The sequence below is a fragment of the Mustela nigripes genome, unplaced genomic scaffold, assembly GCF_022355385.1.
Source record: "Mustela nigripes isolate SB6536 unplaced genomic scaffold, MUSNIG.SB6536 HiC_scaffold_148, whole genome shotgun sequence".
Classification (NCBI taxonomy): Eukaryota; Metazoa; Chordata; class Mammalia; order Carnivora; family Mustelidae; genus Mustela; species Mustela nigripes.
The window spans coordinates 8,747,776-8,761,589 of NW_026739562.1; the positions used below are offsets into that span (position 1 = coordinate 8,747,776).

The window sequence follows — 13,814 nt, forward strand, 5'->3', positions numbered from 1 at the left end:
AAACTAAGCACAGCTCACAAATTATGTATTTCTATATTTTTTAAAGTATTCCTTCCAAACTGACAACTGTTACCAATGGGAACTAGGGTTGGTTTTTAACTTTTTCTGTACTGTTTGAATCTTTAAAAATAATTACATGTGTAAAAAAAATAATTACATGAGTAATTAGAAGTAAACTTTTTTTTTTTATAATTTAAAGATCATTTAAGTACTTTTAACCATCTGGTTTACCAATTTAAGCTTCTTTTCTAGTATTTACATGGATAGCCAGCAATTTCCAGATAATACAGTACAAAATGGAACACATTATAAGGTTTTGGGTTTTTCTTATTATGTTTTGCTTTTGTTTTTGTTTTTGAGAGGTTGTGTGTTATAGTGGAAGGACATAGGCTTTGGAGTAAAATCTAAGTTTAAATCCTGGATCAGCCATCTATTAAGATCTTAGCAGGTTCCTTAACCTCTCTGAGCTTCAAGAAAGTCTATTACTTACCTCATTGAGTTGTGTAAGGATTACATGTGCTGGTTTTCCTCATTTCCCATCTCCTTTGGTCAGAGGAAATTGGTCTAGTGTGGTCTAAGATCAAAGATGGTCTTCTGTGGGTAATAAAGTATTTCACCAGAACATGCTATATCCCTGGATCAGGACATATGTGTAAAGATGGAGGAGATGCATTAACTTTTTAAACCAGTAAGCTATCTATTTGTACTTCACAAGATCAAATCAAATCAATTCATGGTAGTGACTTATAAATGATCTTAAAGCTTCTAAACAGTTTTTACATGACAAGCTGTTTGGTGAACAGGGTTACTTTTCTTATCTCAGAGAACAGTCTTAATTTAATTCAACATTTGTGCCAGCCAGCATATGAATTTCAAGAGGCTTCAAAGACTAAAATGTGTCTCAGAAAGACTCTGGCAAGGGAGGAAAAAGCCAGATTTAAAGTTGAATATATGTATATGCTATGCTTTTCGCTTACACTGCTATGCTCTTGTATGTGTCTATTAATATCACACATAGTAATTCATATGAATATTTTTCTGGTGAGACTTGTTTATTCTAGTATAGGGACTCTGTATTAAATAAAAATAACAAAATGAGTGGTCTAATTAATGTAGGTGGAAATTCTAGGCCCCTTAAGCAATAATTTCCAAATGGGACCCTTTATTTGATTGCAAAACAAACAAGCTAATACTTTGATGGTATTTATGCTTGGGAAGAGAGTTAAAAAGAAATAGTTCTGGACTTTCCCCATGTAAATTAGAGCCTCCTGAGTAATTAGCAGTTAATAAGTGAACGCTTCCTACAAGTTTAAAGGTTATAACCAAAATGGGCATATGCTTAGGTATATTACTGTATGTTTAAAGTTTATATAGCCTAGGAATCCCTGAAGATAATTAGTAAACATCCTTGGTTGCATGAGCAGAACTTTAAATAAGTGAGTGGGGGGCTATAGGAAATTGGTTGCTTGGTGGTATTATTAGCCTTGAAAGTTCACGGACCATCTTGTGAAGACCCACACCAGAGTCTCTGTGCAGAGGACCCAGGCTCCAGCTGTGGCTACCACATAGTTTTATACAAGAAAAATAAAGTGAACTAAACCTTGTTAAAAACAAAAAAAAAAAGAAAGAAAATCTACTGTCTTCTGAGTTTTGTGATGTCTGGGAGTGGTACATAGTAACAACTGTAGTAATAACAACAATAAAAATAATCGCTAATATTTAGTGCATACTTAACTATGTGCCAAGCCCTATGCCAGATTATTACATACATTATTTTCTTTAATTTTCACTACAAACTTAGGTGGTAGGTACTATCCCCCAATTTTATAGAAAAGGGCAGAGAGATTAGGTAGCTTCCTTAAAGTCACGCCGTTAGCGCCAAAGCTAGAAATCAAGTCCAGATCAACCTGACTTCGGAGCCCATGTTCCATTTTTGTTTGTTTGTTTTGTTTTTAAGATTTCATTTATTAATTTGACAGAGAGAGAGACAGCAAGGAGAGTAGGAACACTAGCAGGAGGTGTGGGAGAAAGGAGAAGCAGACTTCCTGCCAAGCAGGGAGACCGATGCGGGGATTGATCCCAGGACCCTGGGATCATGACCTGAGCTGAAGGCAGACGCTTAATGACTCAGCCACCCAGGCGTCCCAGAGCCCATGTTCTTAACCGTTGCAAAAAATTGCTGTGTCATTACTGTAGAATCAGTATGCAGCTGTAATAATAAATCACTAATGTGTTACTTTTTGTATATACCAAATATTTTCCAAAGAAATAGTTTATTATTAGTCATATCTTTCCTAGTATCATACCCATTTTATAGCAGGAGTGAATGTGGTATAAAGAAATTAAATGATCAGCAGTTGGCCATTACACAGAACCAAGAAGTTTCTGATCCACATGACCTTTACTTGAGAGGTTCATATAACGATCAGTCATACAGAGTTACTTATATTTCATTTAAATCTTTCAGTGCAGCATGTTGAAGTTATAAGTGCTTATCTCAGAGAGCGATGCTATCTGAGCAAGACAGGGACCTTGGGGCTTCATGTGGATTTCAGAACAATAGAGCCTTATTGGTACATGTTAGAAAAGTTAATCCTGGGTTTGTTGTAGGAATCATGGCAAAGCAGTAGAAGAAAAGTCAATCTGAAACATTTCTTCTTTTCCAAAGAGGGCAACTAAGGTGCCCAGATATCTTTGCCCTCAGGGGTGCAGGTGTGCTGTTTTTATTCTTTAATCATTCACATAAATTAAAGCCTATTCCTTTGCATTTAAAAAATAATATAAAACGACACTCTCCGTGTTTTATTGCCAGGCAAGAGCTTTGAACTTCTGTCTCATTGAAGTTTGATAAACTGCAAGGATTTTCCAGGGTTGGGTGGTGCCCACAGAGGGAACATTGGACTGATAAGAGCTGCAGGTGAAGGAAAGCACCAGAGAGTATCGGTGAGACAGAGCTCCTCGCACTTGGCTTGTGGGAAATTCTCTGCAGGGAGAAATTTTCCCTGCTTTTTCTGGCTCTTCTTAGCGGCTTCCTTTCACCCACAAATAAAAAGGGCACGAGGGCTTTCTGTTTCCACATTGTGAACAAGGAATGGGGGGGTGACTACTTCATGGTGGAGTGCTTCTTTATAAGAAACTTTGAAATTAAATGACAAATTCTAACTTCACACAAAATGCTGATTGGCATGCACACCTATGCAGACAGAGACAAGACAGGCCTGCACGCGTGCGTGCACACACACACACATTCACACAGACACAAATGGACCATATTTCTCAGATGATTTTACTATCAACATATGCTCCTGCCCTGTGCTTTATGTGAAATAAAGATCATATTTACTGGAAAACTGATTACACGAAGTGTTAATGATGAGGCAATATGCTATAGTGTTTGGAGCATGGGTTCTTGGTTTGAGTCTTGGCTTTTCTCACTAGCTTGGCTGTGTGATCTTGAGCAAGCTACTTCTATAAATCTCTTTCTCCCATTTGTAAAATGGAGGTATGCAAAATACATATGTATCATAGGATTGTGGCAAAGACTAAATACTATGATTCATGTTAAGACAATGAGCACGATATCTTGCATCCTGTTCACTAAGTTGCACAGGTGCTCCAAGTCGGTATCATTATCATTATCATTATTATGTGTAATATTATTAAATTCCATAAACATCAGATCGGTAGATGAATGTTAAACGACATAGTCCTTTTTCTTTCTTCCTTCCTTCCCTTCTTTCCCCATGCCCTGACCTTTTTTTTTTTAGTGCAAAGTCGTTTTCCAGAAAATTTCTCCTCTTTCCCACCCCCAGGAGGACAAAAGTACTTTGATTCTAATTGCTCTGAAAATATTTCTCCCTTAAAGGGCCTTCACACTGACATTTAGTCCCTGAAGTCAGGGAGGAGAAGCAACAGGATTTGCAGTTAAATAGGGCTCTTTTCATTTCTACCATCAAATCAAAAACAAAATCCAAAACACTCTAATCCTGTATTAGCTTTAGTTAGATCTAAGTCAAAGAAAGTCCATCTAGTGCAAGGAAGGAAACCTTTTTTTTTTTTTTTTTAAGATTTTTATTTATTTGAGAGAGAGCGAGAGCTCACGAGTGGGATTAGGAAGTATAGGGAGAGGGAGAAGTAGACTTTCTGCTGAGCAGGGAGTCCAATACAAGGCTTTATTCCAGGACCCCAGGATCATGACCTGAGCAAAAGGCTAACACTTAACCCACTGAGCCACCCAGGTGCCCCGAATGAATCTTTTAAAAGACCAGGATAAGTGGGTGGAAAGGAGAATACAGAGGTGATTTTAATGTGACTTTGACCATTTTCTTACAATTTAGTATATATTAAAGTATTAAACAATGAATGCCAGAAATTGGCATGTGTTATCTCTTCACTCTCAGTTTTGGCCATTTCTTGGAGAGAGTTTTCCAGTTGGATAACCTGTTTCTGAAGCATTGATTTTATTTTCACCTCTTTTGGGGGGGTGGGGGGCTAGAGAATGTTTGCAGTGTATTGATACTTGTTAGCTTTGGGAAGCACTTGTATTGGAATAAATCCGAATAAATCGCAGAATGTAAACCTGTCATTCATCTGTACTTTAGGCCCATGCAAACGTGGTGAAACCTTATGTCACCATTGTCAAATGAAGACTCTCCTGAGTACAGTTCGTTTAGATAAACTTACTTGCTTTTTAAGTTTCACTAGACTACCAGGACTTCAGGAATGGTTTTCTGAAGTACCTATTTTTTTTAGGGGTGGTGGAGGGGCAGAGGGAGAGGGAGAGAGAATCCCAAGCAGGCTCCATGCTCAGTGCAGAGCCCAACACAAGGGCTTGATCTCACAACCCTAAGATCATGACCTGAGTCAAAATCAAGTGTTGGACGCTTAACCGACTGAGCCAACTGGGTGCCCCTTGTAGTACCTGTTTTTTTAATAAATTTTAGGTAATTCCCCCATATTTTCCTGAGGGATGAAACTATGAAAGAGCCAGAGTCCATCTTGGTAACAACTTTGTGGAATTGCTTTTTGACAAGATGTTCATTACTTATGAGGGTTTTTTGGTTCTTGCTGCTCCAGAAGAAAGGTTTTCTTTGTTTGTTTGTTTTGTTTGTTTTTAAATTTTTGGATGGAAAATGGAAATACTGAATTGGAAATGTGAAGTGTGCCAAGTTATCATTGTTGTTCCTCAAGACAAAATTCAGAGAAAGGAACAACATTTGTTGAGCACATGTTGTAATGGAAGTGCTAGCCTATGTCGTTTACTGAACTAAACCCCCAATACACCTTTGAGATAGACTTTTACAAGGGACTATAGTATTTTACATGGATTATCTTATTCAACTCGCATAACCCTATGATGTAGGAACTACTAATATTGTTATTATAAATAGTAATAGTATTATTTTTAAAAAGATTTTTATTTATTTATTTGACAAACAGAGATCACAAGTAGGCAGAGAGGCTGGCAGAGAGAGAGGAAGGAAAGGAGGCTCCCTGCTGAGCAGAGAGCCCGATGTGGGGCTCGATCCCAGGATCCTGGGATCATGACCTAAGCTGAAGGCAGAGGCTTTAACCCACTGAGCCACCCAGGTGCCCCGAATAGTAATAGTATTATTATCCACATTTCACAGTGAGGAAATAGACATGGAGAGTCATTTGTTCAAAGTCACACAGCTAGGAATTGGTAGGGCTGACAGTATAACTATGGTTGTCTCTGAACTCCAAAGCTCAAGGTCTAAATCAGTGATTCTTAAACTTCCAGGTACATAAGAAGCATGAATGGTACTTGTTAAAAATTACTGGGCTCCATGAAAAGTACAGCATGGGAAATATAGTCAATAATATTGCAATAACATTGTATGGTGACAAATGGTGACTACACTTAGTGTGCTGAACGTTGAGTAATATGTAGAATTGTCAAAGCACTGTGTTGTACATTTGAAACATGGCATACAATGTTATATTTAAAAGTTTCTAAAAAACAACAACAACTAATTTTGGGGCGCCTGGGTGGCTCAGTGGGGTAAGCCTCTGCCTTCAGCTCAGGTCATGATCTCAGGGTCCTAGGATCAAGTCCCACATCCAGCTTTCTGCTCAGCAGGGAGCCTGCTTCCCAAACTTCTCTCTTTCTCTGCCTACCTCTCTGCCTACTTGTGATCTCTGTCTGTCAAATAAATAAAATCTTTAAAAAAAAAACAAACAACTTTTTGTTTGTTTGTTTGTTTGTTTTAGAATTATTGGACTCCAGGTAGAAATTTAAGGTCACTGAGTCTGGGATGGTGTCAGATTACAAATCTGTATTTTAATAAGGTATCTTGGGTGATTCAGATCAAGAAGTTGATTAACCATATTTTGAGAAAGAGCTAAATTATGTTTCCACACCTGATAAAGCAGAAAACAGGTGTAGATTAAATAACTATCTAAGATAAAGCTACCAAAGACAGAGCCATGATTCAAACCAAGGTCTTTCTAATTCTAATACATCCTATATTACAAGCCCATGATTAATTCACACATTTTCCCATTACAACAAATGCAGAAAATGTGATTTCTGGTAAATTGAGCCATACAGATTTCACAGTCCTAAGGCTAATAACTTATAGCATCATTACTGACATTTTCATTAAATTTCCTTAAACTTTTCCATGACTTTTTTGTTTGTTGTTAAGGAATTGCGTCTTCTTGGCCAGCAGATCATCCATACTTCAGGCATGGCATCACTACTCCTGCGTTAAGCTCCTGAGACATGCAGAAGTGGAAGAGGGTGGAAGGAGGTAGAAAGAAAAGAATTCCCAGGTGTAGCTAAATGGTGCTAAACTCCTCACCCTCATTAACATCACCCTCCACTGAAATGAGGAGTGAAGAGTTAATATTAATAATAATAGCCAATCCGATGGCAATGGGTCATGTTCTACATTGTCTCCCATTCTACCCTTTGAGACCAGAGCTCAGTTGGGGCCAGCAAGTTTGCTTTGCCTATTCCAGTCCACTCCTTAGGGCAGAACCAACATCTTGATTGACTTTCATGGCTTACTACTGGGACTGGGAAGACTTACTTTCTTTGTCTCTCACTTTCTCTTTCTGTCTTGATTTTTTTTTTTTTTTTTTTTTTTTTTAGCCCAGCGACATGTCCTCACATATATGGAGGATGCAGTGTGCCAGCTGTTAGAGAATAAGGAAGACATTAGCCAGTACGGCGTTGCCAGGTTCTTCACTGAATAGTAAGTACCTGTTTTGCCAGTCGGGTGAGCCCAGAAGAGGCACTAGGAAGCAGGCAAGGTGCATGAAGAATAGAGCAGATTATAGCTGCTGATGGAGTGGCAGTGAATGATTTGTTTTGGTAGGTTGGTGAGGGCTGCCCAAATATGTTTTGGAACATACCTTTGGTGCAGTTAGTTTTGTCCAGTGATAAGTTTCCTGAGTGGTTATGATGATAGTAGCTCAAGAACTAATTGTCTGATCTGTTAGCTCTGTTTCTTTAGGTCCCTCCTATAATTTTTAACTTTCTCCATTATTCAGAATGCTTACTGTGATTGCCTTTCATCAGGGTTCCCTTAGTCTGTGTTTTTCATAGCTGGTTTTTCTCATGGAAGTGCTTAGGATGATTTGCTTCTGCAGTTTTCTTTCTACATCTACAGGACGCTGTGTCAATCAGCTAATAATTTTAGAGTATTCATAGGGGCAGAATAACTTTCATATTGTGCTTCTTTGTAAAGCATGCTTGGAGTGTGTAAAAATCAAAGTGATTACTACTTTTCAATGTCACAGAACTGTTCTTAGGCTGAAAGAGAATCTGTTTTGAACTCATTGGTCTTCATGAAAGGGTGTGTTAGAGAAATACGCAATGTTATTTTTATTTCCAAAATGCTGTCACATATTTGTGTTATCATTTGGATTCTCCTTCCATATTTTTATGGTTTATTGGGAACATTCTAAGAAAGAATAGCCTTTAACAGGCTTTTTTTTTTTTTTTAAGGTTTTATTTATTTATTTGAGAGAAAGAAACAGAGAGTGAGACAGTGAGCATGAGTGAGGTTGGGAGGAAGCAACAGGCTTCTGCCTGAGCAATGAGCCCCGAAGGCAGAAGCTTAACCAACTGAGCCATCCAGCATCCTAACAGGCTTGTATTTAAGGCAAATCATGAATCCAAGTCTATCCTCCTTGAAAATATATTTTTTTTCTTTCTACTCTCTACAGCTTCCTTAAAGATCAGACAGTTGTTCTAATGGCCTAAACTTGGGTTGCTGTTGGGGGATTCTTGACTCTCCCTAGCTTTTTTGCCAAGCTATGGCAATAATATATACATGGCGATGTATATGCATATGTCCATATATACAAATAAAGTCTAGATTTCTTATGGATTGGAATTTCAAGTCCCTGGGAAAAACAGGCTCTCCAAGAGCAGAACCTGTCCATTTTCCCAGTTCTCTAAAGCAGAATCAAGGAAGGAATCGTGTTCTCATGGTGTAGGCTGAAGCAAATGAGGTGGGCAGGGAATAAAGACTGAGAATGAATAGCCTCACTTGCTCTTAAAGAACTGACAAGCCTGGGGGTCAAGTTTCTAGGCCATTTAATCTGTACCAGCACACTGGAGGCTCCTTGCCAAGTGAAATATGATTCTTCTGGGGGCAATGCTTCTTCCTGGTTTTTTTCATTTTACTCTACCTCCCCACCTCCCCCACCCTCCAAATCCTTTATAAGTCTTTCCTATCACACTGGTTCCTTGAGGACAGACATCATTGTCTCTCCATCTTTGTGTTCCTAGTGGCCGGCACAATGTTTAGCACATAAAAGATGTTAGGTGACTGTTGAATATACAGCTGTATCTATATTTTAAGCTACTACACACTATTTGCTCTTGTTCTTGTTAGTAATAAGGACTTTCTCTTGATTTTTCTCGCATTATTATTGATTCTTTTTTTTTTCAAGATTTTATTTATTTGACGGAGATCACAAGTAGGCAGAGAGGCAGGCAGAAAGAGGAGGAAGCGTGTCCCTGCTGAACAGAGAGCCCGATGCGGGGCTCCATCCCAGGACCCTGAGATTATGACCTGAGCTGAAGGCAGAGGCTTAACCTTCTGAGCCACCCAGGCGCTCCTATTGATTTTTTTTTATTTTTTATTAAGCTCTGTGTTCTGCCATATAAGCAGCTGTATGCCATGTAGGTAGTACTCTAGAAGTGAACCCAACTAGTCTAATAACTGATCCTGAACTCTATAGAGCCAATAGTAAACCTTATGACAATTTCAAATGCTATTGAATGCTATCAACTATAGCTTTTATTCACCAATACACTGTTGAAAAGTTAAGATTTTCCATAGTGCTGATAGAAATCTAGTTGCCAAGTGAGCTGTTTCTTGTCCTCAGAAAACTAAAAATTACATAATGTATGTGAGTGGCACATACCTGACAGTTTTCGGAAACCCTACTGGCCCCAGGCAAGTTATTCTGAGAAATGAACTAGCATCCAAGTTCCAAATCTTAAAACAAACAAACAAGCAAAAAAGACTTGAATGGAATGGACATATGATGAAATTAAAACTGGTATTTGGTAGAGACCTGAGTGGTAGAAGCTCCTGATTTTCTTTATCAATTTTATTTATCTAGTGAAAATCCTTCCTTATCAGCCTTCAGTTTTGTGTTAATTCATAGAAGCATAACGACATTGCCCTAGGAAGAAGAGTTCCTTATAAGTTCCTTTTAAGAAAAAGTCCTCATTCTATAATCTTGCTTTGGGAAGGAAGGTTTTCCTGATGATTTTCTTCTCTGGGTCTGCTTGTCCCCTCACCTGTGCTGTCACTCCATGGTTGTTGGTGTTTTCCAACAAATCCTTGATTGTTCCAGTAAATCTGGGTAAGCTGTAAAACATGAGTAGCTAAGCTGTACTGTGTGTGTATGTCTGCAAGACTGTGAGCTCTTTAGATCATGTTCTGCTGGACACTCTTGAAAGAAGGATACCAAATCCCAGAGGATTTTCTTTTATGTTGTATGCAAACTCTACCTCTGAATGTTGTCTTTCAACTGGAGGAAGGTAAAAGGAATTAATATTTAGAGGTGCCACTCTAAGAATAGACCAAGTGTCAGAATGGGGTCAGGACCTCTGAAGAAGTACATCTAAGAAAATGAGGCTAGAGTAGCTATAGCTTAGAAACCACAGCAGAGTGTGACCAGGTTCTTGTGGTAAAGATAAAATGAGAAATGTGGTTTTTTTAAGACATTGGAAAATAATGATGAGAGAGAAACAGGCTGAAATCTGAGAATTCCTATCAGGATTGGGAACCATTCTTCACAGGCTAAATTGATAGTTACAACACTGTGGCATCAGGGAGCTTGACCTCCACATACTAATATAGAAATGAATGATACTCTGTGGTCTTGGCTGGTGGGCCCAGGAGGGCTCTTTCTTATGATCAAGTGTCTTGTTTTTGGTTTTTTTTTTCAATGATGGTTTTAGCTTCTTGGGGATACTTACGTGATGTCTGTTTTGGTTGCAAGTACACAGATATCTTCATTGGTAGAGGTTTATTTTATTTTATTTTATTTTCTATTTTTTTAAAGATTTTATTTATTCATTTGATACAGAGAGATACAGGGAAAGAGCTTGAGCAGGAGGAGAGGCAGAGGGAGAGGAGAAGCAGACTCCCTGCTGAGCTAGGAGCCCGATACAGGGCTTGATTCCAGGATCTGGAGATCATGACCTGAGCCGAAGGCAGATGGCCAACCATCTGAGCCACCCAGGTGCCCCAATAGAGGTTTATTTTAAGGATATGTGAGAATATAAGACAGCATTCACTCATGAATTCATTCAGCAATTATTTTTGAGCACTTACTATGTATGTGCCTATGTGTAATAGGTAGTGGAGAAAGAGTAGTTAACAAGACAAAGTAATTATTCTCATGGATGTAAGGGTTTAGTGAGGGAGATAGTCAATAAACAAGTACACTGATGATGAAGACAATAGCTAATAGTTAATAAATACTTGCTGTGTGCTAAGCACTGTTCTAAGCATATAACATACATTCTCTCATTTAATTCTCATAATACTGGGGCAAATGGGTGGCGGTTAAGTATCTGACTTTTGATTTCGGCTCAGGTCCTGATCTCAGGGTTGTGAGATCAAGTCCCATGTCGAGCTCTGCACTGGACATGGAGCCTTCTTGCGATTCTTTCTCTCCCTCTGCCACCGCCCCGCTTATGTGTACATGTTCTTTCTTTTTCTCTTTCTCTCTAAAAAAGACAAATTAAGTAAATAAATAAAAATCTTTAAATCTCACAATACCATGAGGTGGGGTTTTATATATTCTCTTCATTTTATGCATTAGGAAATTCAGGCCCACAAAAGTAATACTACCAAGGTTACACAGCTGATGACCATAACAAGATAAATAACAAGGAAATAACTAGGGTAACATGATATACAGGATAGTCACGAAGGCCTCTTGGAGATGGCATTTGAGGGCTTATCCCATGGGACAATTGACTCATCCCATCAAAGAGCCGATAAGTTATAAGTTCAGGTGACTCACCTTTTTGTCCACCTTTGTTACCTAAGCTTTCTGTGTCCAAAAAAGATAGTAAGATTGATTTTATTTGCTGCTACCCAGAATGGGATAACCTTAATAACCTTAATAGATCAGGGAAAGCCACCAATAGGGAAACCAAGTAACTGGTTTCCCTATGCATTGCTCATATATAATAAGTGAAAGTAATAAAATAATTAAACCTAAAATTACTTGTGTTATGTATAATATAAATATGAAGATTGAAATCTTAGTTTTCAGAAAAAGAACATTAATTATTATATCTTGATATATATTAATAATCAGAATTCGATTGGGAATTTGCATGCCTTTTTTAATATACTCTTGTAGTAAAAGATACCAGCATCAAATCCCTTTTTTTTCTTATTGTTTTGCTTAGAATACATCCATAAAACATGACCTTCATTAATTCATTGCTGGAGATGAAAAGGAAGTTCCCATGGTGCATATTCCTAAATTACTTAAAATGTAACTTGAAAGAAAACAAAACATCATTATAAAATATGTATTATTTCTTCTTTTTTTAAACAGGTGCTCTAAGCCCTATGAAAGATGACCCACTTCTCTCCTGAGTAATCTAGAACATTCAGGGTGTAAACTTTCAGTTCTAAAGTGGGCAGATTTTTTTAGGATTATCTATCATCCAGCATTTAAGTAATGTTGTTTTGGGTCCTTCTCGTGCCCATGGCAACAGAGGAGCAGTTTTGGAGCAACAAGAAACACATCAGAACAAACCAGGACTTCACTGATTTCCAGGCTCACAGCTTCAAATGATGGATGGACTTGAGACTTCTCTGGGCCATTTCTGCTCCGTGTTTTCCCTACTTATTGTTGTTAAATTGAGCCAAAATGTGCTCTGGTGAAGTAATGGTGACTAATCCTATTATAGACTTCTTCAAAAGGGTAATGCTTCTCCCTGCCCCGCCCCCCATCTTTTTTCCATAGTTCAGTTCTTAGCTGGAGTTGACACATTGTAACAGAAAATTACCCATTTCTCATGTCAGCATCTGGATTCTCACAGACTCAGATAATTGCCAGGAATAGATTTTGCCTTCAGCTAGAGCAATCCTGTCCTTACTGTTATTGACCCAGCACTTTACTGTCATCTGTAAAAATCTGTAGAGGATTCTGGTCCTTTTCTATGTCACTAGGGGTATCCAAAGCAAAAGCACTACAGGGAGACATAGTGGTGAGTTGAGAGTCACCACAATCTATGTTGAAACTTAAAAATCCAGTTTCATCAAGGATAGAAGAGGCTGCTTCCTTGCTCAGAATTCATCTCTCTTCTTCAGTCCCTTCCTGTTTTGATTACAGGAAACCATCCAGCAGCACTTGACCTGGTAACTGAGGAAGCCATTTCACAGCCCACTGGTCTCCTGACTCATTTAGAAGTCGGAGTCAAAGGTTGTGGAAATAATAATTGGGCCCAGATTCTCCCTGTCAGGAGAGTCCTCACTCCCCCCGCCCCACCCCCCTTCTACCCGTTAAGAGAAACTTAGCTGTTGTGAAACCATTGGATAAGAGGAAATGAAGGAACTCCATCCATGGCGGAAGCATTCTCAAGAGCCAGTGATACTATTTCCTTTTTCCTGGGAGCAGCTTTTATAGCTAGCTAGTAAAAAATTTAGGTATAATTTTCTACACGAAAATATTTCCCCTTAAAGATATTACTTAATTTATTTTAACTGATAAATAATATAAAGAATCTTTATTTGGTCCCATCCAAGCACTAATATTTCTTCTCATTCTCCTGCTCTGGTAATTCTCTGAGTACCCCTCCCGCAATCAGGTAGACGCACACAAATCCGAATTAACCGATCAGTAGTGCTATTAGTAATATGAAATAGCTCATCAGAAGTTAAGAAACTTCGTTTCATCAACAACAGAACAGTATAAATTCATCAGTGTCTAATTTCTTCGATAATTTGCTCAGTACTCTAGAAGATCTGTGGTGCTGGCAGCACAGGCCTGGCACAAGAGCAGGAAAGAATGACACATTCTGGCACCTTTAACCAGAAGGTCTTTAATGAACTGGGATGGGGGTGGAAGGGAGAGAGGGGAAGGAGGAGGGACAGTTAGGGTTTTGGCAGCCACACAAAGATTCTTCTTCCCTGAGAAAAGTGAAATGAAAGTCAAATGAAGCTTCTCTCTGTTATTATGATTTGCTAAGATGTTTGTCTGTCTCTTAGCTTCCAGCCCCATGGCAGGTGCATCTTTCCAGTCAATGACTTCCCCACAAAACAAATTGTTTCTCAGGATCCCTCAAGAGGGGT

At 38.6% G+C, this 13,814-nt stretch overlaps 1 protein-coding gene across 4 annotated transcripts in view; it reads left to right on the plus strand.

Annotated features, from left to right (window-relative positions):
• Positions 1-13,814, plus strand: part of LOC132008427 (centriolar satellite-associated tubulin polyglutamylase complex regulator 1) — a 187,921-nt gene that overhangs the window by 39,852 nt on the left and 134,255 nt on the right. The window contains exon 2 of one of the 4 annotated variants that reach the window (XM_059387037.1): positions 7,118-7,220. The exons of 2 other annotated variants lie outside the window; for them this stretch is intronic. In XM_059387037.1, the coding sequence (XP_059243020.1) occupies positions 7,118-7,220 (103 nt within the window). Of the gene's footprint in view, positions 1-7,117; positions 7,221-13,814 lie in introns of those variants that run through there. One more of the 4 variants, XM_059387038.1, reaches the window with a different exon arrangement.